Source organism: Hipposideros armiger, unplaced genomic scaffold (assembly GCF_001890085.2).
Source record: "Hipposideros armiger isolate ML-2016 unplaced genomic scaffold, ASM189008v1 scaffold_556, whole genome shotgun sequence".
In the NCBI taxonomy this organism is placed as follows: Eukaryota; Metazoa; Chordata; class Mammalia; order Chiroptera; family Hipposideridae; genus Hipposideros; species Hipposideros armiger.
In genome coordinates this window covers 489108-510369 of record NW_017731906.1, presented here as the reverse complement: position 1 = coordinate 510369, position 21262 = coordinate 489108, and the positions used below count along the sequence as shown (strand labels likewise).

The following is a 21262-nucleotide window of genomic DNA, read 5'->3' as shown; positions in this document are numbered from 1 at the left end:
ATCCCAACTTGTAATTATCTTGTTTCTTTAGTATAATAGTTTGCATATTCATTTTCTTTGTTCCCCATGAGACAGTGTTCTCAAAGAGAGCTGTGTTATTATTCATTGCTCTGTCTCCACAGTCTAGTACAGTGCCTGGGTGAACAAATGGCATGTATGTATGGGTTATTTTGGAAGTTCATAGGAAGGTCATCTTTTCTAGCTCAGGCACAGAATTGGTGGACTTCTGGGTAGAGATTGCAGTATCCTGGGTGTGAAGACCCACAGGTTAGTGAGACCATTTTACCCTTAAACATGACTAGATGTACAACGTGAGTATGAATTAGCACGAGAAAGCTGTAGAAAAGTAAATGCCAGAAAATGAAATTTATTTTATGCTAGTTCAAGGGAGGCTATGGGGGAACCATCAAAGAATTTTTGTACTGTTTTCAGACTTCTTGAAATTTCAGCTTTGTAAACATTACTCTGGCAGGAGGCTTGAGGTTTGATTGGAGGTTTTCACTGTTGGAGACCCTGAGACCTCTGCCTGTAATTGTTTTCCATTTGGACACCTATTTATTAAGGCTTTGTTTAGTCCTTGATTGTGTTAAGAAGCTCATTTTACTTCCTGTGGGGGGAAACACATTGTTTTGGTGCAGCAGTTCCCTAGACCCCTTCACACTGCAAAGTGATGGAGGACCCTGGAGACCTTTTCTTTATGTAAGCTATATTCTATCGATATTTGCCGTATTCAAAATCAAAGCTGAGAAAAAATTAAGTATTTATTACTTTATTGAAATTTAATTATAATAAATGCATATTTTAGCGTACATAGTTTCTATAAAAAAAGATACTTTCTAAAACAAAGAATTAAGGAGGAGTGGTATTTTATATATTTGTACATCTCATTAATGTCTGACTAATATAAAACATCTGGATTCTTTTACTTCTGTCTGCATTCAGTCTATTGCAGTCTGTTGTTGTGGCTGAAGTCTATTAAGAAAATCTAGCCTCCTATAGATATGTAGTGGGAAAAAAGAAGAGCATTCTAATAGCTTTTTCAGATTATTGTGGCTATCCTTCTTTGATACTATACCACAGCTCAACAAGTGGTCTTTTCTTAAAGATTAGTTACGATATACTCATATCATAATATACTGATCTCTCTACTGGCTATTGCTTGTGCCTGGAATATTCTTCCCAGTTCATACTATAACAGACATATTTTCATCCTTTCATATTCTGTTATATTGAAATCCTTTGGTCTAGCTTATAATTTGAGGGCATCTTTAACCCATAATTTTGTAGCATCATACATTTATTTGGATAATATTGATAGCCCGAGTTATGCAGACCTTTTAAATGTTGACACATTTCATTATACAGTATCAAAAAATCACATTCCTTAATGTCACTCCCAATCTCTTAAAAAAGAAAAGTCTTTCAGTTTCAAGACTGGGAAGCTATTGAGCTCACAGTGGTAGATTCACATTTTCCAAAATCCCAATTTTTGCTTGAGAGCTCAAATTTTATCATTGGTTAAAAATGCTTGGGCCGGCCGAGTGGCGCGATGGTTGAGAACTGGCTTGGGATGCCAGAGGGCCCCGGTTCGGATCCCACATGTGAGGGCCAGTGACACTGCCCTCCACAGCTAAGATGCTGAACAACAGCTCAACCTGGAGCTGGGCTGCCATGAGTCGCCGGCGACGGCGTGGGCTGCAGCCTCTGTGGCAGTGGGTTGCCATGGGCTACCGTGTGTGGCCAGCAGCCAGCGTGAGCGGCCAGCAGCCGCAGTGAGCGGCCGTCCAGAGGCCGGCGACTGATCTGCCTCGCCAGAGAAGAGCGCAATGATGGTGCCAACTTGGGCCAGTGAAGCAACGTCCTCCACAACTAGATTGAAGAACAAAACGACAGCAACTTGTCTGTTCCCCGTTCCCCAATTCCCCAGCACTGTTCCCATCCCCCAATTCCCCAATAAAAATCTTTAAAAAAAAAATGCTGCCAGTTTTCCTTGCAGCAATAGGCTCCCTTCATTCAATTTTGATAAAACGTCAGCCAAATATGAATAACCATGTCGGTCACTCTTTCAAGTAAAATTGGTATTCCATGAAATAAAGCAGCTGGTTCAACTCTCAACTCAATCACACAAGTGCCTTTGCTTGAGACAACAATTCAGTATGTAGCACAAGTGCTTTATGTGTACTTCCTGTTTTGTCACACCAAATATTAAAAAGACATTGTTTTCTTTCTCTTTCTGATGGTTTGTTGTTGGTATATAGAAACACAACAGATTTTTATATATTGATTTTATGTACTGCAACTTTACTAAATTCGTTTATTCTAACAGTTTTTTGGTGTGGTCTTTAGGGTTTTCTATATATAGTATGTCATCTGCAAATAGTGACAGTTTTACATCTCCCTTTCTGATTTGGACACCTTTTATTTCTTCCAGCTCACATGATTTTCATCTTTCATTTTGTAAATGTTGTGTATCACATTGATTGATTTGCAGATGTTGAACTGCCTTGGTATTCCCTGGACTAAATCCCACCTGATCATGGTGTATGATCCTTTTAATATATTTCTTAATTTGATTTGCTAATACTTGTTAAGGATTGTTATATCTATGGTCATCAGGGATATTGGTCTATAAGTTTTTTGTTTTGTAGTGTCTTTCTCTGGGTATGGTATTATCAGGGTAATGCTGCCCTCTAAAAAGGAGTTTGGAAGTGTTCCCTCCTCTTTTTTTTTTGAAAAGTTTGATAAGGATTTACAGTATTAGTTCTTTAAATGTTTGGTAGAATTCACCAGAGAAGTTGTCTCGCTCTGAACTTTTCTTTGTTGGGAGGTTTTTGATTATGGATTCAATTTCCTTACAGTGATTGATTGATTTGTTCAGATTTTCTGTTCCTTCTTGATTCAGTTTTGGTGGGTTGTATGCTTCTAGGAATTTATTTCTTTTAGGTTGTACAATTTTTTGGCATGTACTTGTTCATGCTAGTATCTTATGATCCTTTGTATTTATGTAGTATCAGTTGTAATGTCTTCTCTTTCATTTATAATTTTATTTTTTGAGTCCTCTCTTTTTTCTTGGTGAGTCTAGCTAATAGTTTGTTTTGTTTATTTATGTTTTCAAAAACAGCTCTTAGTTTTATTGATCTTTTCTATTGTCTTTTTAATTTCTATTCCATTTATTTCTACTCTGACATTTGTTATTTCCCTGCTTCTGCTAACTTTGAGTTTAGTTTGTTGTTCTTAGTAAAGTAGTATGTTTTGATCGCCAGGTTAACAGTTACCTTTGGGGAGAAAAAATGAATTATTGAGGAGAAGGACAGTAGGGTCTTCTCAAATGTTGTTACCGTTCTATCTTGTGGTCTGGATAGTAGTCACATAAGCATTTATTTTGTGATAAATCATCAAGCTGTATGTTTTCTGTACTTTTTTTGTGTGTGTTGTATATCGCAATAGAAAAGTTAGAGGTAAAAAGGTAACATTAGCAGGTTTTTAGTAGTATTTTAGCAAATACATTTAGTGGAAACATACTATTTGTATTTCATAAGTAAATTATCAATTTTTAAAATGCGTTAGACCTTGCTAACACCTGCATCAAAAATTGCCTTTTTTAGAGTTTTAATATTTTTAGAAATTGAATTTTAAATTATATCCAGTAAGGTTATATTTTTTATTGCTAGCATAGTATGCTTTAAAGTTCCTAATAAGGAGTGTTTTAGATAATGTGGTGATAATTAAATAAGCCCTGTTTTTCAGTATTTAATTATTGGTTTTGTCATCTGATTCTGAAACCTCTGAGCACATATATAAAGTGTAAAAAAATTAAAACCTACATTCCTGTTTCTGAGTCTCATCTTTGCAGTAAAGAAGCCAGAGTAAAGATCAAGTTGTACCCTATATAAATACAAACAGCCTCCTCAGCTTCCTGGTCCTACCTGAACTCTGTCTGAGTTCTTTCGCTCTTTATTGTTTACAGTTGCTAAGACTAATAGCAATGAGGCCATTTCTCTTGGCAAATGAAGGCTATAGCATATTCATCATATGTTAACTGGCTTTTTAAAACAGACTTTAGTTTTTAGAGCAGTTTTAGGTTGACAGCTAAATGGAGCAAAGATATCAGTATTTCCCATATACCTCCCCATCCCCACACATGCGTAGCCTCCCCATTATCACCATCCCCACCAGAGAGGTACGTTTGCTACAACTGGTAAGCTTGCATTGACGCATCATTATCACTCAGGGTCCATAGTTCATTCTTTGTGCTGTACATTCTATGTGTTTGTACAAACGTGTAACGACATAGATCCACTACTATAGTACCATAAGTACAGTTAAACTTCTCTAAAAATCCTCCGCGCTGTACCTCCTCATCTCTCTCTCCTCTCAGCCCCCAGCAACCACTGATCTTCTTACTATCGCCACAATTTTGCCTTTTCTAGAATGTCATACACAGTTGACCCTTGAACAGTGTGGGGATTAGGGTGCTGACCCACTATGCAGTTGAAAACCTGCATGTAACCTAAGTCAGTCCTCTGCATACGTGGATTCCCAACTGTAGATGGAAAATACAGTTGACCCTCGGACAATGCAGATAGGATTGTTGGGGGTGTACAGAAACACAGTGCACAGTTCAAATCCATGCTGTTAAAGGGTCAGTTGTAGTTGAAATCATATAGTATAAAGCCTTTTCAGATTGGTTTCTTACACTTAGTGATATGCATTGGTTTCTTCCATGTCTTTTCATGGCTTGATAACTCTTTTTTTTTTGTATTGAATAATATTTAATTATCTGGATGTACCACAATTTATTTGTCTGTTCACCTACTGAAGGATATCTTGGTTGCCTCCAACCTTTAGTAATGATGAATAAAGACTCTATAAAACATCTGCGTGCAGGTTTTTCTGTGGATGTAAGCTTTCAGCTCCTTTGGGTAAATACCAAGAAGTATGATTGCTGGATCTTATGGTATTTATAGTTTTATAGGAAACGGCCAAACTGTCTTCCCAAGTGGCTGTACCATTTTGCATTCCTACCAGAAATGAATGAGAGTTCCTGTTGCTCCACATCCTTGACAGCGTTCGGTGTTGCCAATGTTCTGGATTGTGACCATTCTAAAAGGGGTGTAGTGGTACTGACTGGCTTTTCAGTGTGCTGGCCAGGATACTGGTTGTGAGTCATTTTCTGTGGATCCCATGGCTGGAACACGTCCTATCCTCTGCCATGATAATGAGCAGCAGTTTGTACTTTTAGCAGCCTATGAGCTGGTTATTCTCGGAATGTTGGTATACCTAAAGGAGTAAGAAACTTGGGGGAAAGTTAAGTTCCTTCAGGCTGTTAACAGACCCATTGATTAATGAGTGAAAAAATTAGGACTTTGTTGATGTAACTACCTCCTGAATAAATTAGGACTTTGTCAATGTAACTGCCTCCAAACATATTCACAAGTTTCAAAAACTCTTAAGATGATCTTGCTTCATATCAAATATCTTTTGTTTCACAGTGTTAACCCATGAAATTAAAAAATATTGGAGTTCCTCGGGGACCTTGTCTCTTACTCATTACTGTATGCCTGCATTTAGCAGAAATGTATCCGACACATAGTAGTCACTGTAAATATTTGCTCAATTGAAAAATGAATTGAAGTAGGGCCTGGAAATATGAGAGATATCTATATTTGAGATGAGACATAAATTTATTTCTCAATGGAGCGACCTTGGAAAAGTCTCTATTCATGTTAATTAATGCTAAGGAGCACAGTGATAAAAAATGTTTGAATAGCCAGAAATTAAAATATGCTATAAAGCTCTAAATTAAAATAGTGTGGTATTGGTACATAAATAAACCAGCAGGATAGAACTGAAAGCTCAGAAATAGATCCAAGTTTGTATGGAAATATATATAGCATCTTAAATCACTTGAGGTAAGTGATGCTCGGTCAGCTTGTGGTCATATAATTGTATCAACCAGGAATAAGTGCAGAATTTGTATTTACACTGTGGCAGATAGAGTGATGTGAATTTATGTTTTTTCCCAAGGAACTTTCGGATAATAATGCTCTGGTAATTTCTGGTATTTCTAGCACATCAGTAGTAATTGCTGTGATTCTTACAATTATGGTACATAATTCAAATACTTTTATCCCATTGTCAACATATGTCTTTCCACCCCCAAGTAGTTTTTCTCATTTGGGAAAAATAGTAGAATATAAAAGAATGTAAAGACATTTCTTAAAGTGTGGTACACTGAAATATTTGGAATCAGAGCTTTTGTTCATTGTGAAAAGCATTTCTGAACATAAACCAGCAAGAATGCTTGGTATCTCGTTACTTGCCTCATCTGTATTGATTTTTGTCATTATGGTGTTTTGATAGCACATAAAATACTTTCATTTTAATTTAATTTAATTATGTTGAATCTAGTTATCTTGTTTTCTTTTTTTAAGATACAGCAGAAATATATTCATTTTAAAAGTTTGGAAATTTGGAAAGTTCATTTTTAAGTGGGTTATTTTGGATCATAGAACTCATTTTCCTTTACAGAAATATGTAATAATTGTATTCACAGGGCAGCCATAAGACTATTTAATGCATCATATAGATAAAATACTGCAACTATTAATAAAAACTTACAGAACACTGGTAATTACACAAAACAAAAACAGTGAAATTGAATAAGAAACAGTTTATTTTATGCTTCAAGAAAATAGGAGAATGAAAGGTATTGTCACTTGCAGGGATCATAGAATACTAGGCTTTATATTTTTAAAGAGCTGCAAATATTGATTTGTGGGGATTTAAAAAATAATTTTAAACATATAGAAAAGTACAGAGAATAATACAATAAACAGCCAAATGCCATCACCCAGCTCAATATTTTGTTTCAGAAACTTGAAAATAAATAAAACATGGCATTTTTAGTATCATGTTTGATTTTTTACTTTAAAATGTATAACTCTCATAGTGCTTGATGTAGGTTGGATCATTTGTAGACTTACAAGCATAAAGATAGAAGGAAATAAAGAGGCTCTCCCAGAGGTCCCTGGGGGGTGATTTGTTAGAGAGCAGAGGGTATATAAGAGAGTATATGGATGTATGCCTCCTTTGGAACTGAGTGAGCCACATCCTTGAGAAAGCAGAAAAAGTTGCAATTGAAGAGATTTTTTTTTTAGTGATCAGCAGATTATATTGATGATAATATCTTTTCAAAATCTTTCTATTTGATGGATGTCAGAATTAGAGAGATGGTGTTGGGGAAGGTGGGCAGAGGAGAGAAGATGGCTTTTATATTTAGCTGAAAATGGTATTTAATTACATGGGATGTCTACAAATTATGTGTTTATGATTGGAATGGATAGGAGGAAGATAGAATCATAGCAGTCACACAATTTACTTCTTTGAAGAAAATGAAAATTGTCCTCTAAGCTCTTTAAACTTACAACCATATAATCAAACTACATTCTCTATCTTTTGTATTTTTTAAAATTCTTTTTAGGTTTTATGATGATGGTGATATTAAAGAAAAACAGCAGTGAACACCTATTTACAGCTTTACTAAGAAAGTAATGGAGAATTCATTATAAGTAATATAGTTATAAAAGTTAATATAAGAAATACTTTCTGGCCGGCCGAGTGGTGCGTTGGTTAGGAATTGGCTTGGGACCCCAGCTCTGAGCAGCAGGGCCCCGGTTCGGATCCCACATGGGCCAATGATGCTGCGCCCTCTACAGCTAAGATGGTGAACAACAGCTCAACCTGGAGCTGGGCTGCCGTGAGTCGCCGGTGATGGCATAGGCTGCACTAGGACTCCAGTGGGCTGCCATGAGCTACCATGAGTGGCTGGCAGCCGGTGTGAGCTGCTGTGAGCTGCCAAGAGCCGCTGTGAGTGGCCCTTCCACTGGCCGGCGACTGATCTGCCTCGGCCGGGAAGAACACAATGATAATACCAACATGGGCCAGTGAAGCAACATCCTCCACAGCTAGACTGAAGAATAAAAAGATAGCAACTTGTCTGTTTCCCTTCCCCGAATTCCCCAACGCTGTTCCCCTCCCCCAATTTCCCAATAAAATCTAAAAAAATAATAATTTTCTGTTATACTACCTGCTTATCAGTACCTATGTTTGAAAACAAACATAATACTAAAGATGCACTTAAAGGTATCTTTTAGACCAGCAAAGCCATGACACTTTGCTAGAAGTTTTTATGGTTAAATGTGCTACATACACCTTTTTGTGCTTTCCTTGGTTGTTCATCAGCTTTTGTCTCCCCTGACCTCTGATTGCTGACCTTCTCTGCTCACATTTCGCATCACTCTCTTGGTCAAAAAGAATTTATAGAACAGTTGCTTGTCTTTGGCACTGGGCTAGGTGCGTAGCATAACAAGATGTATGAACTTGTTCTGTATTCAGAGAACTCAGTATTGCTGGCCTTCTCTCTGCTTGGCCCGCCCCAACTATTTTCATTATAAGCGGTGCAGTGTTAGACCTTTTTAACCACCTGTGTTCTTCCTGGTATTTGACTTTGTTCCATGCTTTGTTCTTGGCTTTTTGATTTTCCTATTGGTACTGATCAAAGGAATCCACACCACTGCAGGGCAAAAGATAAAATCATTAGTGTGTATGTGATAAAGAATACACAGGGAATAAAACCAGTATACTGTTTACCTTGAGTACTTGCTGATAATACCTCCGAGTTCAGCTTTTTAAAAAATGTTATTTTAAATTTATTCTTTGAATAGATAATGTAGTTCATAGTTCAAAAGGTACCAATTTAACAAGACAGAAGGATTCCCTCCCACCCTTGTTCCCCAGTGATCTAGTTTTCTTCCCAAGAATCAACCATTGTTAAAACTTTCTTGTGAATCCTGAAAATATTGTGCGGCAATATCGCGTTGTGGTGGAGGATAGAGCTCCTGGGGCTAGACCGCCTTGTTCATGTTCTGTGTCACATTAGGCAGGTTAAATTATTAACTTCTGTGCCTCAGTTCCCTCCCCTGTAAATGGGGATCCTAGTACTCACTTTGTTGGATTGCTTGTAAACTCCTTAGCACAGTGCATGACACAATGTGCTTGGTGTGTATTTGCTGTGGTGGTTTCTATAGAAGTGCATGTGTCTGAATTTGTATTTTTTTAACCTCAGGAATACAGAGTTGAGTTACCCATAATTTTCATTCATGGCCCATTGTTGTTATTGATCTCTGCAGGGCCCTTTTATCATATCACTATGTAACAAAACCATTTATTCTTTCCCATGAGTCTACTACAGCTCATTTGGGTGGCTCTAATCTGGGTTGGGTTTAATCAGCTGATGAGTTGGTTGGGAGCTGGCTGGCCTAGGATAGCCTCATGTGATATGACCCATCTTTTCTTCACGTGTCTCTCAAATTCCTCCATCATGCTAATTAGGGCATGTCTCTTTGGTTGTATAAGTCCAAGAAAGAATGTGGAAAAGCACAAGCACTTTTCAAAACACAATTTTTGTCAGTTTTGTTACTGTACCATTGGCCAAAACAAGTCACATGACGAGGCTCAGAGTTAGTGTGTAATATGCCAAGGGGTGCTGATGTAGAGAGTTGTGGAAATTGGAGCCATTAATGCAGTTACTCTAACACAGTCCACTCTGCAGTAACTGCAGTCTAGCACTTGGTGGTTGCCTTTGAGCTACTATTGGTCATTAACAGGGAAGACAAGCTAGAAACTTGAGACTACCAGGTACCTTGGTGTGTGTGTCACTGTGTCAGACTGCCCACAAGCTTCTGAGAGTAATGACTTCAACTTCATTTTCTCCTCTGAAATCTTGTGCACGATCCTTCCCCAAAATAGATGGCCAACTGTGAGCTGGAACTGTGCAGGAAAAGGGATTCTAGAAATCATAGTCTTCAGTTTAGATGGGAACAGTAATGCCAACCTGACAAAACACAATCCAACACAGCCTCATTCTTGTATTTTTCCTCTTCATCCCAACCCCCACTCCTGTACTTTTTATTCTTCTCCCTCTTGGAGGTACTCACTTTAATATCTTTGATATATCTTTTATTATTTATGTAGCCTCATAAAATATGAGTGATTTTTTTTGTGTTTTTAAATTTATATTAATGATAACGTATCTTATTCTGTTTCTTTCTTTCTTCCATATAACTCTGTTTTGAAATTCCATCCATGTTGCTGAAAGTCTATCTATCTGTTGCTTCCCATTGCTACAAAATATTCAGTGGTATTTGCTACATTTTACTTGCTCATTCTTCTAGTAATGAACCTTTAGGTTGTTTCCAATTCTAAGTTACATTCAGAAAGAAATACTGCAATAAATAGCCTTATATATATTCCCTAATGGACTTGTATGAAAGTTTCTCTAGAACATATATCCAGGAGTGGAATTCCTAGGTCATGGTGTCTATGCATTCTTAATTTCACCGAGTTCTCCAGAGTAGGGTACCGATTCAAACTATAGTGGCATTTCCTGAGAGTTCTGTTTCCCTAGGAATTAGTTTTGTAACTATCACTTTATAACAACTTACCACAAACTTAGTGACTTAAAACAACACCCCTTTGTTAGCTCACAGTTCTGTTGGTCAGTAGTCCATGGTGTGTCTGGGTTCTGTTAATACTCAGGGTCTCCCAAGGCTGAGAACTGCCATTCAGTGTTCTCATCTGGAGCTGGAGCTTCTCTTACAAACCCATTCCTGCTCTCAGCAGAATTCAGTTCTTTGCAGGTGTAGGACTAAAGTTCCTGTTTTGTTGCTGGTTGCTGGCCAGGTTGCTCTCAGTTTCTAGAGCCTTCCCTAACACCTTTTCATGTGTCCTTCAAGCCAGCCATAGAATGTCAAATACTTATCATGTTTCGAGTCTTTGACTTCCCCTTCTACAACCAGCTGTAGCAAACTTTTTTCTTTTAAAGGGCTCATGTAATTAGGTCAGGAACACCCAGAAAATCTCTGAATCATGAGGCCATCTGATTTGGAACTTTAATTAGATTTGCTAACTCGCTTCACATCGGCACCTTGCTTAGTGGTTTATTGAGTAAACCAGGGGCTGAGAATCTTGGGGCACATCTTAGAATCTGTTTGGCACATCCTGAATCTATACCTATACTTGATATTATACAACTTTCTAATCTTCGTCAATTTGATATATGTAATGATTTTTTAAAATTTATTTATTTATTTATTTTTATGGGGGAATTGGGGGAGGGGAACAGACAAGTTGCTGTCCTTTTGTTCTTCAGTCTAGTTGTGGAGGACGTCGCTTCACTGGCCCATGTTGGTGTTATAATTGCGCTTTTCCCAGGTGAGGCAGATCAATCGTCGGCCATTGGACAGCCTCTCATGGCGGCTCTTGGCAGCTCATGCCGGCTGCTGGCTGCTTACAGGAGCCCCACTGCAGCCCCACTGCAGCCTACACTGTCGCTGGCAACTCATGGCAGCCCAGCTCCAGGTGGAGCTGTTGTTCACCATCTTAGCTGTAGAAGGCGCAGCGTCACTGGCCCTCGTATGGGATCCAAACCGGGGCCCCGCTGCTCAGAGCTGGCATCCCAAGCCAACTCTTAACCAACATGCCACTCGGCTGGCCCTATGTAATGAATTCTTAAAATGCCTTGTTTTAATTTACAGTTCTCTAATTCACAGTGAAATTGTTTCTCCATACATCTTAGACATTTAAATTTTCTTTTCTGTAAACCTACTTTTCCTATTCCTTGCCCAATTGGGGAGCATCTTATTTTCTTTCCTGTTTTCTTGGCAGGAGGTCTTTTCATATTCTGTCCATTAATCATTTGTCAATTTTAGATATTGAAAATATTTTATTCTAAATCCGTCATTCTTCTAACTTTGCCTATATCTTCTTTTATTAAATAGAAATCCTTTATTTTAATGTAGTACAATTGATCAATATTGTAATTTATCTTTTGCAGTTTGGGGATCTTCTTAAAGAAATCGTTAACCACTGGCAAAATCACAAATTTGGATGTTTAATTCATGTATTCTTTCTTCATTACTAACATAAGCATTGAAGATTGCAAATCTTAAATTTCCAATCTTATAGTAGTACTTTTTAACCCTGTCAGATCTCATAATTACTTGTTTATATATACTTTTTTTTAAAATTGAGGTAAAATTCACATAATAAAATTAACCATTTTAAAGGGTACACTTCAGTGGCATTTAATACATTTACAATTATATGACTGCCACCTCTATCAAGTTCCAAAACATTTCATTACCCCAAAAGAAAACCCCATGCCCATTAAGTAATCACTTCTCATTTTCCCTCCCCAAGACCATCAGTTTCTATGTATTTATGTATTCTAGATCTTTCATATAAATAGGATCATACAATATGTGGCCTTTAATGTCTTTCTGTTACTTAACATAATGTTTTCAAGATTTATACATGTTTTAGCATCTGTAAGTACTTCATTTCATCTTATGGCTGAATATAATCCAGTTGTTTGGAATATTACATTTTGTTTATCCATTTTTTCATTGATGGACATGTGAGTTGTTTCCACCATTGGCTATTGTGAATAGTGCTGTTTTGAATATTAATGTACAAGTATTTACTTGAGTACTTAGGTTTAACTCTTTTAGGTGTATATACCTAGGAGTAGAATTGGTAGGCTGTATAGTTATTCTTTATTTTTTTAAGGAACCACCAAAATTAAGTTACCCAAGTAACTGTACCATTTTACATCTCTAGTTTCTTTCCATTATGGTCAAAGAATATAATTTGTATGATTTCAATCTTTTTAAATTTATTGAGAATTGTTTTATGTCCTAGCATATGGTCTTTCCTGGACAATGTTCCATGTACACTTGGGAAGACCGTGCAGTTGCTATTGTGGAGTGAAATCTACCATTTAAAATTTTCCTATTAATTCAGCATTTGTTTGGTTGCTATAAACTTTTCAGTATTTTCCAGAGTTCCCACATTTGATTCTGACAGTTTTCACTCATTATTTTCAGTTTTACTGTAGAGGGACAGGCCTTCAGAACTGCCTGTCCCACCCATTTTGCTGACGTGACTCTAAGCAAGTACTTTTTAAAACAAATATTTTATAAGGTCCTTTAATATCCTGAAATAAAATTTTTACGTAATATAATACAGAAGTTTTATAAAATTAATGTAATATATTCATTGTAATGTAAAGAAGAAATAAAAGAAATAATTCATAAAAAAGTAGGATGAATTTCAGTATGTAAATGCTTACTATGACATTGGAAGACATAACAAAGTAGTGATATGTTTGTAATTATTTAAGTAAGGTGGATTTAAGAGATGTAAGAAGATCAGACTCCATTTTGTACAAATGCTAATAAATGAAAGATAAAAAATCTAGTCACAAAGACTGGACTTTTTTATATGTACAGGAAATGAGAGAAATCACTTTAAAGAGAAGTTGGATAAAACACCAATACAAATTATAGACTAAAGAAGTGAAGGAAAGGAGAAAGTATAATATTCTTATAAATGTGTGCGGCCTTCTTTGAAAAATAATTGTTTAGTAAATGTTGAAGAAATATCAGAGCACATATCTTTTATTATCATGTCAGGTCAAATATTTTAGTCTTGAGTTTTTACGTCCTTGGAAATAATGTCCTTTCAGTGATAATGGGATTCTAAGATGGATTTTTAAAAAGCAGTGATAAGACATTTAGAACCAAGATCAAAGTAAGCTTAAAAAATAATAGGCAATTACAAAATAAGTGAAGATTTCAATTGATAATTTTTACACTAGATGTCTCATTCATACACATAAATACCTATACATAATATGCAACCAATGGAGTTAAATAAGATATCTTCATTTCATGTATTTCTATAATTCAGTATTTGATACTAAATCTCTTAAAAGGAGTCTTACATCCTATATTGCATATTTAAAATTAGCTTTGTTGCTTTTATAGTAACTGTATCATTACATTAAAACATTTTCAAATACATGCACAATTTGAAATACAATAATAGGTAAATTAGCTAGCCTCCTGTCAAAAAAATGGGTATAATAGTCATAACTTGATCCTGAAACTTTCTTAATTATACTACTTAAATTGTGTTTAAATAATTTTTTAGCTTAACTGTTATAATATAAATGTTGGCTAGCTTATTTCCTACCCATGTCAAATGAAATAATCACCCTATCTATATTGCAAGTTCATAAAAAATTTTAAGTGTAATTACTCATCATATCTTTTAAAGATAAGGTCCTGTTCTTACCTCTGAGAGGTGGTAAAAATTAAATGGAATAATTTAATTCAAAAGTTTGTTTAAAAGTTTATAATCTGTTTATAAAAATCTGAATTAAAAACATTATTATAACAATGTTATGATAATAAAGACAGCACACGTTCTAGAGGCTATTCCCTTGAGAAAATTAAATCTTAATCATGGGTCAAAATTTTAAGAGATTCTGTAGTTATTCACATTTAAAAATTTTAATTCATGGTCTCTTGCCTTAGTTTGCCCCTCAATAAAAATCACTTTTTACGGAAAAGTGTATTTTGTGCCGAAAGTACTTTTTCCTTTGGTTGTTGTATGTTTTGAGGATATGGAGCAAATTTCCTTGACCTAAGCACTTTTCAATCAGGCATTTTCTCTTTTAGGGTGTGTACTGAGAACTATCTTTATTTTCATGAGAATGACCTGTCCTCACATGTGTTTAATTGCATTATGATTTTTAGTTGTGGCACATGTGAATGTGAAAAGCAGAGCAAAACATGTAATAGCTTTTTTTGTGGTTTGTGTTTTTCATGTGCAGCCTTCAAGCAAAATAAAGTTACCTGAGGAGAATTTCTTCAATGTTCCTGCTTTCTTAACTGTCTCAGGACAACTTCACCTAGAAGTGATGTCAGGGTATAGAATTTTCTTTTCTCTTTTGCTTTAATGGACTATTAATTATGGGGTGGGTGAGAGTGAAATAATGCTTCCTTTTCCAATGTTAAAATGTAAAAATTGAAATTAAAATAGTCTACCTGAATTCACTAAAAGGACATTTACTGACAATTTCCAAATTTCTTATCAAAAAAAAAAATCACATTAGTCTAGACTTTGTTTTTAGTGAGAAATGTAACACCAGAAATATGAAATTGTGATGTTTTTCATTTTACTAATCTTTTTTTGCTTAAATCTCAAAATATATAATCAAAATTTTAGTAGAACTAATCATATATATGAAAACAAAGGCAGTTCATACTTGAACCAGATATTAACCCATTAATATCATTAAAAAAAAGAAAGGTACCTGAAACAAATGGAAGAAAAATATTTTTAAATAATCGGTTTACATAAAGAAAATTAACCCTCAGAGCCATAATGAGAGACAGGTGGCAAATTAGAAATCTTAGCAGTCACATTGCATTAATTTTAGCCATTCTCAACCTCTGAAAAGTCACTATACTACTTTCAGCCTGACTTTACTTTTCTTTAAAACAGGGAATTGAAAAGGAAGATCTTTAAAGTCTTGTCTAAATCTTATATTCTGTAATTCTGTGGGTAATATCTTAATCCTGACTCAAATACTGAGTCTCCTTTGCACATCTTTGTTTTCTTATATAGAGATTAAGACTTAAAAATCGCTTCAAGAAATGGCTTCAATGAAAAAAGGGGATCTTTATGTGTTCCCCGTTGTTTTTAAAATGCACAGGTGGGAAAACTCAGGAGAAATAGATAGTGTTCATGTTTATTTTTTTATGTACTGGCAGGATGGAAAGTCAGTGGTAAAGATGGTCTTGGAGTTCGGGTAAAAATGGCAGAGTAGGCGTTTACAATTGGCTATATAGCATATTAAGTTAATTTTAAAGAAACTGAATAAAGGACATACGGAAATTCTTTGTCATTTTTTTTTACTTTTTGTATATCTGAATTAATTTCAAAATGAAAACTTAAAAAATAATCATTGATGACAAAAAAAAAAAAAGACGGCCTTGGAAAATAACATATACTTTACGTAGATTCTTTTCTGATTTATCTTTGAGACAGGAAGGTGTTATTTGATAATTCCAATAACCACATAATTTGACAATATTATCAGAATACTGTGCAGAAAAACTATCATCCTAATAGCCCTGTGAGATTGTAGGATTTGAAGAGCTGTATGTGGGAAAGGCCATGTCAGACATGTCATGGGAAATTCGTTATGCCTGTCAAAATGTAATTTTATTTTATTTTTAAATTTTATTCCCATCCTTCCCCCCTCCCCTTTGTCAACCATCAGCTTGTTCTTTTTCTTTTTTTTTAAATTTCATTAGGGAACAGCCATGGTCATTAGTTACATATTGCTTTCATGCTACAATGGCATAGTTGACTTTTTTAAGGAGGATACAGCTCACAGTGGCCCATGCGGGGATCGAACCAGCAACCTTGGTGTTATCAGCACCATGCTCTAACCAATTGAGATAACCAGTCACCCCATCAGCTTGTTCTTTATATCTATGGATCTGTTTCTGTTTTGTTTTATTTATTCATTTGTTTTGATTTTTTAGATTCCACATATAAGTGAAATCATATGATATTTGTCTTTCTCTGACTTATTTCACTTAGCATAATACCCTCTAGGTCCATCCATGTCACATATGGCAAGATTTCATTTTTTCTTTTATTGCTGAATAATATTCGTGTGTGTGTGTGTGTGTGTGTGTGTGTGTGTACACGTATGTGTACATATATACCACCTCTTCTTTATCCATTCATCTATCAATGATAGTTATATTACCTATAAAATTTATGGGTAATATAAAATTTATAGGTAATATAACTTCCATATCTTGGCTATTACTAATAATGCTGCAGTGAACATAGGGATGCAAATATCATTTCGAATTAGTGTTTTTGTTTTTTCTTTGGATAAATATTTAAAAGTGGAATTGCTGCATCATATGGAAGCTCTATTTTTAATTTTTGAGAAATCTCCATACTGTTTTCCATAGCAGCTGCACTAATTTATAATCCCACCAACAGTGTACAAGGGTTCCCTTTTCTCCACATTCTCACCAGTACATGTTATTTGTTGATTTATTGATGATAGCCATTCTGACAGGTGTGAGGTGATATCTCACTATGGTTTTGATGTGCAGTGCCCTGATGACTAGTGATGTTGAGCATCTTTTCATATGCCTGTTGGCTATCTATGTGTATCTTTGGAGAAATGTCCATTCAGGTCCTCTGCCCATTTTTTAATTGGATTATTTGGGGAGGGGTTTGATGTTAAGTTGTATAAGCTCATTATACAGAGGGTGCCAAAAGAATGTATACACATTTTAAGAAAGGAAAACTGTATTAAAATTGTAACTCGATATATACCAATAACAAAAGATGAATACAAGTCACGTTTGACTTCTGCAATTACACAAGGTGCTCAAATGGTTACCATCAGTGTCCATACACTTCTGATGACGGTGAACTACTGCTTGAGCAACGTTGACCAAAGTGTCTGCTTGTATACATTTTTTTTGGTACCACCCCCCCAGTATTTTTTAGATATTAACCCCTTGCCAGATATTTCATTTGCAAATATCTTCTCCTATTTAGTAGATTGTCTTTTTGTTTTGTTGATGGTTTACTTCACTGTGCAAAAACTTTCTAGTTTGATATAGTCCCATTTATTTTTTCTTTTGCTGCCCTTGCCCAAAGAGATATATCTAAAAAGTATTGCAAAGAACAATGTCAAATTGCCTATGTTACTGCCTATGTTTTCTTTCACGAGTTTTATGGTTTCAGATCTTACATTTAAGTCTTTAATCAATTCTGAGTTTATTTTTGTGTATGGTATAAGAAAGTGTTCCAGTTTCATATGTTTTATGTCTCTGTCCACTTTCCTCAACACCACTTTTTGAAGAGACTGTCTTTACTCCATTGTGTATCCTTGCCACCTTTGTCATAGATTAGTTGACCATTAATTGATCAGTTCTTATGCCTGTCAATGTGAAATTTTAAAAAAACAAAATATGACTTATTCAAAAAAGTGAACATGTTTCAAATATTTTACTCAATTCATTAATTACTGAGGTCAAGTAAAATAGTAAGACTACTTCAAAGAATATTTAGAGCTGTGTATTCATAGGAAATTTAATAAAGGAATTTTAGAATAAGATTGCTAGATTAGTTACAAACTAGTTAATATCCTGCAGACCAATAAACACTAACCTTTGGAATTTTGTCTTCTACCTGACAGAAATGATTTACAACCTTACTGGACAAAATCTACAAGTTAATATGTATCTTTACTTAATCTGGGATGTTTAATTCAATAGTAAATATTGAAGAATAATGGAGCAAAGTACATTCACCTAAGTAATTAAATGACCTCTGAGTGGGTCTATGTCTCCATATTACAGTTAGAGGACAGGCTGTATTTTGGCCTTATATCCAAGTTTTGGATAACCTTTCTTAACAGCCTTTCAATATTCATTGTTTTATCTATAAGGTTAGAGGCAAGGTATCTTCCCTTCCGCAATGTCATAATATGTGAAAGGTGTACATTTACCAAATGTTTGTTTCTCTGTTATAGTACTCCTAGTGGATTAACTATGTCCACTCTTTCCCAGTAAATTGCAGTGAACCACAGAGCACAGTGTACAGAGAAACTTGAGAGAAGATTAAATTGGCAGAATATGAGGTTTTGTGTTTTTAATGTGTTATGAAGTATTTCTAATAATGTCAGTCAAATGTTTCTTGTTTAATATGCATAGTTCTAGGACTGTTAATATGCAGTGTATCGTACTTCAGATTAATGCGTAATTTAATCTCCAATGAGAAATTGTTAGTCTTCTCTCCCTTAGCTTTGTTTTTGTTTTATTTTATTTAACAGACTTTTAAAATGGATTAAATGGTAGTTCAATTTAGAAAGTTAACATTTTCCAAAAGGTATCTATATTGATTTGGTGGGTTTATGGCTCCATTTTAAAGTTGAATTTTAGTGTTGTTTTTAAGTAAACTTTCTATTTTTGAATAATTTTAAATCCAGAAAAGTTGTGAAGATGGTGCAGACTATTTTTATGCCTCTTACCCACTTTACCCCATTGATGACATTACCATGGTATGTTTGTCAAAACCAAGAACCCAATGTTAATATATTACTGTTAACTAATTTATGGACTTTATTTAGATTTCCCCAGGTTTCCATGAATGCCTTTTTTCTTTTTTCCAGGATCCAGCTCAGGGCACCACATTATATGTGGTTGTCATGCTTCCCCAGTCTCTTCTAGTCTGTAACAGTTTCTCAGTCTTTCCTTTATTTTCATGACTTGTAAAAATGTATCCCAGTCTGGATTTGTCTGATGTTTTTCTCATAATTAGACTGGAATTATATGGTTTTTGGAAAGAATACCCCAGAGGCGAAGTGTTCTTTCTCATCACATCATATCAGGGGATATGGGATATCCACATGGTGATTAACTGTCCTTACTTGGATAAGGTAGTGTTTGCCAAGTTTCGCCACTGAAAACGTGCTATTTTTCCCTTTCGCTATTCTTTGGAAATAAGTCACTAAGTCTAGCCACCCTCACTGGAGGTGTGAGTGGGGGTTTGGGAAGTGGGAGATGGAATTAAACATCCCCTCCTAGGAGTGGGAGTATCAGGATTCTTCTGTATGGAAGATTTGTTATCTTTTTACCCTTGTGTGTATATTTATGTAATCATTTATATCAGGATGGATTCTTATATATTTATTTTATCATTTGGGTTATACTTTAATTCTGTGTTACTTATTTTGTTGCTCAAACTGTTTTAGTTTTAGCTTTTGGGAACTCTTTAAGGTTGACTCTTGTGTTCCTTTGATGTGTCCTTATCCTTTTTGTTTTGTTTGGTTTTTGTTTTTTTTAGTATTTCCTATTCTCTGCTACTGTAAGATACCCCAGATTTATTTGTTTAATTTTAATTTTTTTACAGTTGGACCTACACTGACATTATCATCACAAAGTCCATAGTTTACATTAGGGTTCACTCTTGGTATTGTGTATTCTATAGGATGTATAATAACACATCTACCATTATAGTGTCATACACAATGGTTTCACTGCTCTAAAAATCCTCTGTGCTCCGCTTATTTCTCTCCCGCCCTGCAAACTCCTGTCAACCACTGATCTTTTTATTGTCTCCATAGTTTTGCCTTTTCCAGAATGTCATATAGTTGGAATCATACAGTATGTAGCCTTTTCAGATTGGCTTCTTGCACTTAGTAATATGCATTTAAGTTTCCTCCATGTCTTTTCATGGCTTGATAGCTCATTTCTTTTTAGCACTAAATAATATTCCATTATCTGGATGTACCACACTGTATTTATCCATTCACTTACCCAAGAACACCTTGGTTGCTTCCAAGTTACAGCAACATCCCAGGCTTATTTTTAAATTTCCCCTACTCTATCCCTAGAATTAGTCTTTTTTCCAAAGAGCCCTGGTTCCTTTTGTGAAAAAATGGTATTTAGAAATCAAGATTTAATCACTGAGTACCTTGCTGCTATTGAGGATTATTGCTTCTAAGCCCTCTCAGTGGACAGAGCTTTAGCTAAGTATTTTCATTATGTTCTGCCTATAAATATGATTTATAAGTGGAATGTTCATTCTGAGAGAAGTAGAAATGTTCTAAATTGGAAAACCTACAATTAGGAAATGTCATGTAATAAAATTTTCCATTTCTTATCAGTTAAAGCCAGAACTGGAGGAAGACTCAGCCTAATGTATTTGAAAGAGTTTTTTTGATTACTGTTGTTTATATATTGTTTTTGTTAGTTTAGTTTTGTTTTGTTGCTTTTGGTGTTTTATTACAGGTGTTTTTTCCTTATGGTAAATTTTTTTTTAACCTCTGAAGTCAAGCGTATGTCAGGATAAAGCTGACAATTTCCTCTTGAGCATTGCTGTTGGAAATAGAAATTGGTATGGCCTCTCTAGAGGAATGCCTTTTTCCAAGAATTTCATTTCTAGGAATTTTTCTTAAGGAAATGATCTGACAACTCTGTGAAGACATGTAAACAAAAGTGTTGAAAGCAACTTTATTTATATTAGTGAAGAATTACTAACAACCTACATGTCCCTTTAGGAAGATTGATTAACCCTCAGTATACCTAGAAAATAGTCATCACCATTTACCATCTGGGGTATTATAAATAATTTGCAGAATTGAAAATAAAGGGATTGTGAAAATCAACTTTATTAGAATTTTTTTTTTTTTTTAAGATTTTTAGTGGGGAATTGGGGAAGGAGAACAGACAAGTTGCTGCCCTTTTGTTCTTCAGTCTAGTTGTGGAGGATGTCACTTCACTGGCCCATGTTGGTATTATCATTG

General features: G+C 35.1%; 1 protein-coding gene across 4 annotated transcripts in view; it reads left to right on the top strand.

The window, feature by feature from the left end:
• NARS2 (asparaginyl-tRNA synthetase 2, mitochondrial) overlaps positions 1-21262 on the top strand; it is a 166937-nt gene that overhangs the window by 85314 nt on the left and 60361 nt on the right. For all 4 annotated transcript variants that reach the window (XM_019623625.1, XM_019623627.1, XM_019623626.1 and 1 more), the window contains one exon: positions 14741-14835. In XM_019623625.1, coding sequence (XP_019479170.1) covers positions 14741-14835 — 95 coding nt within the window. The remainder of the gene's footprint in view (positions 1-14740; positions 14836-21262) is intronic.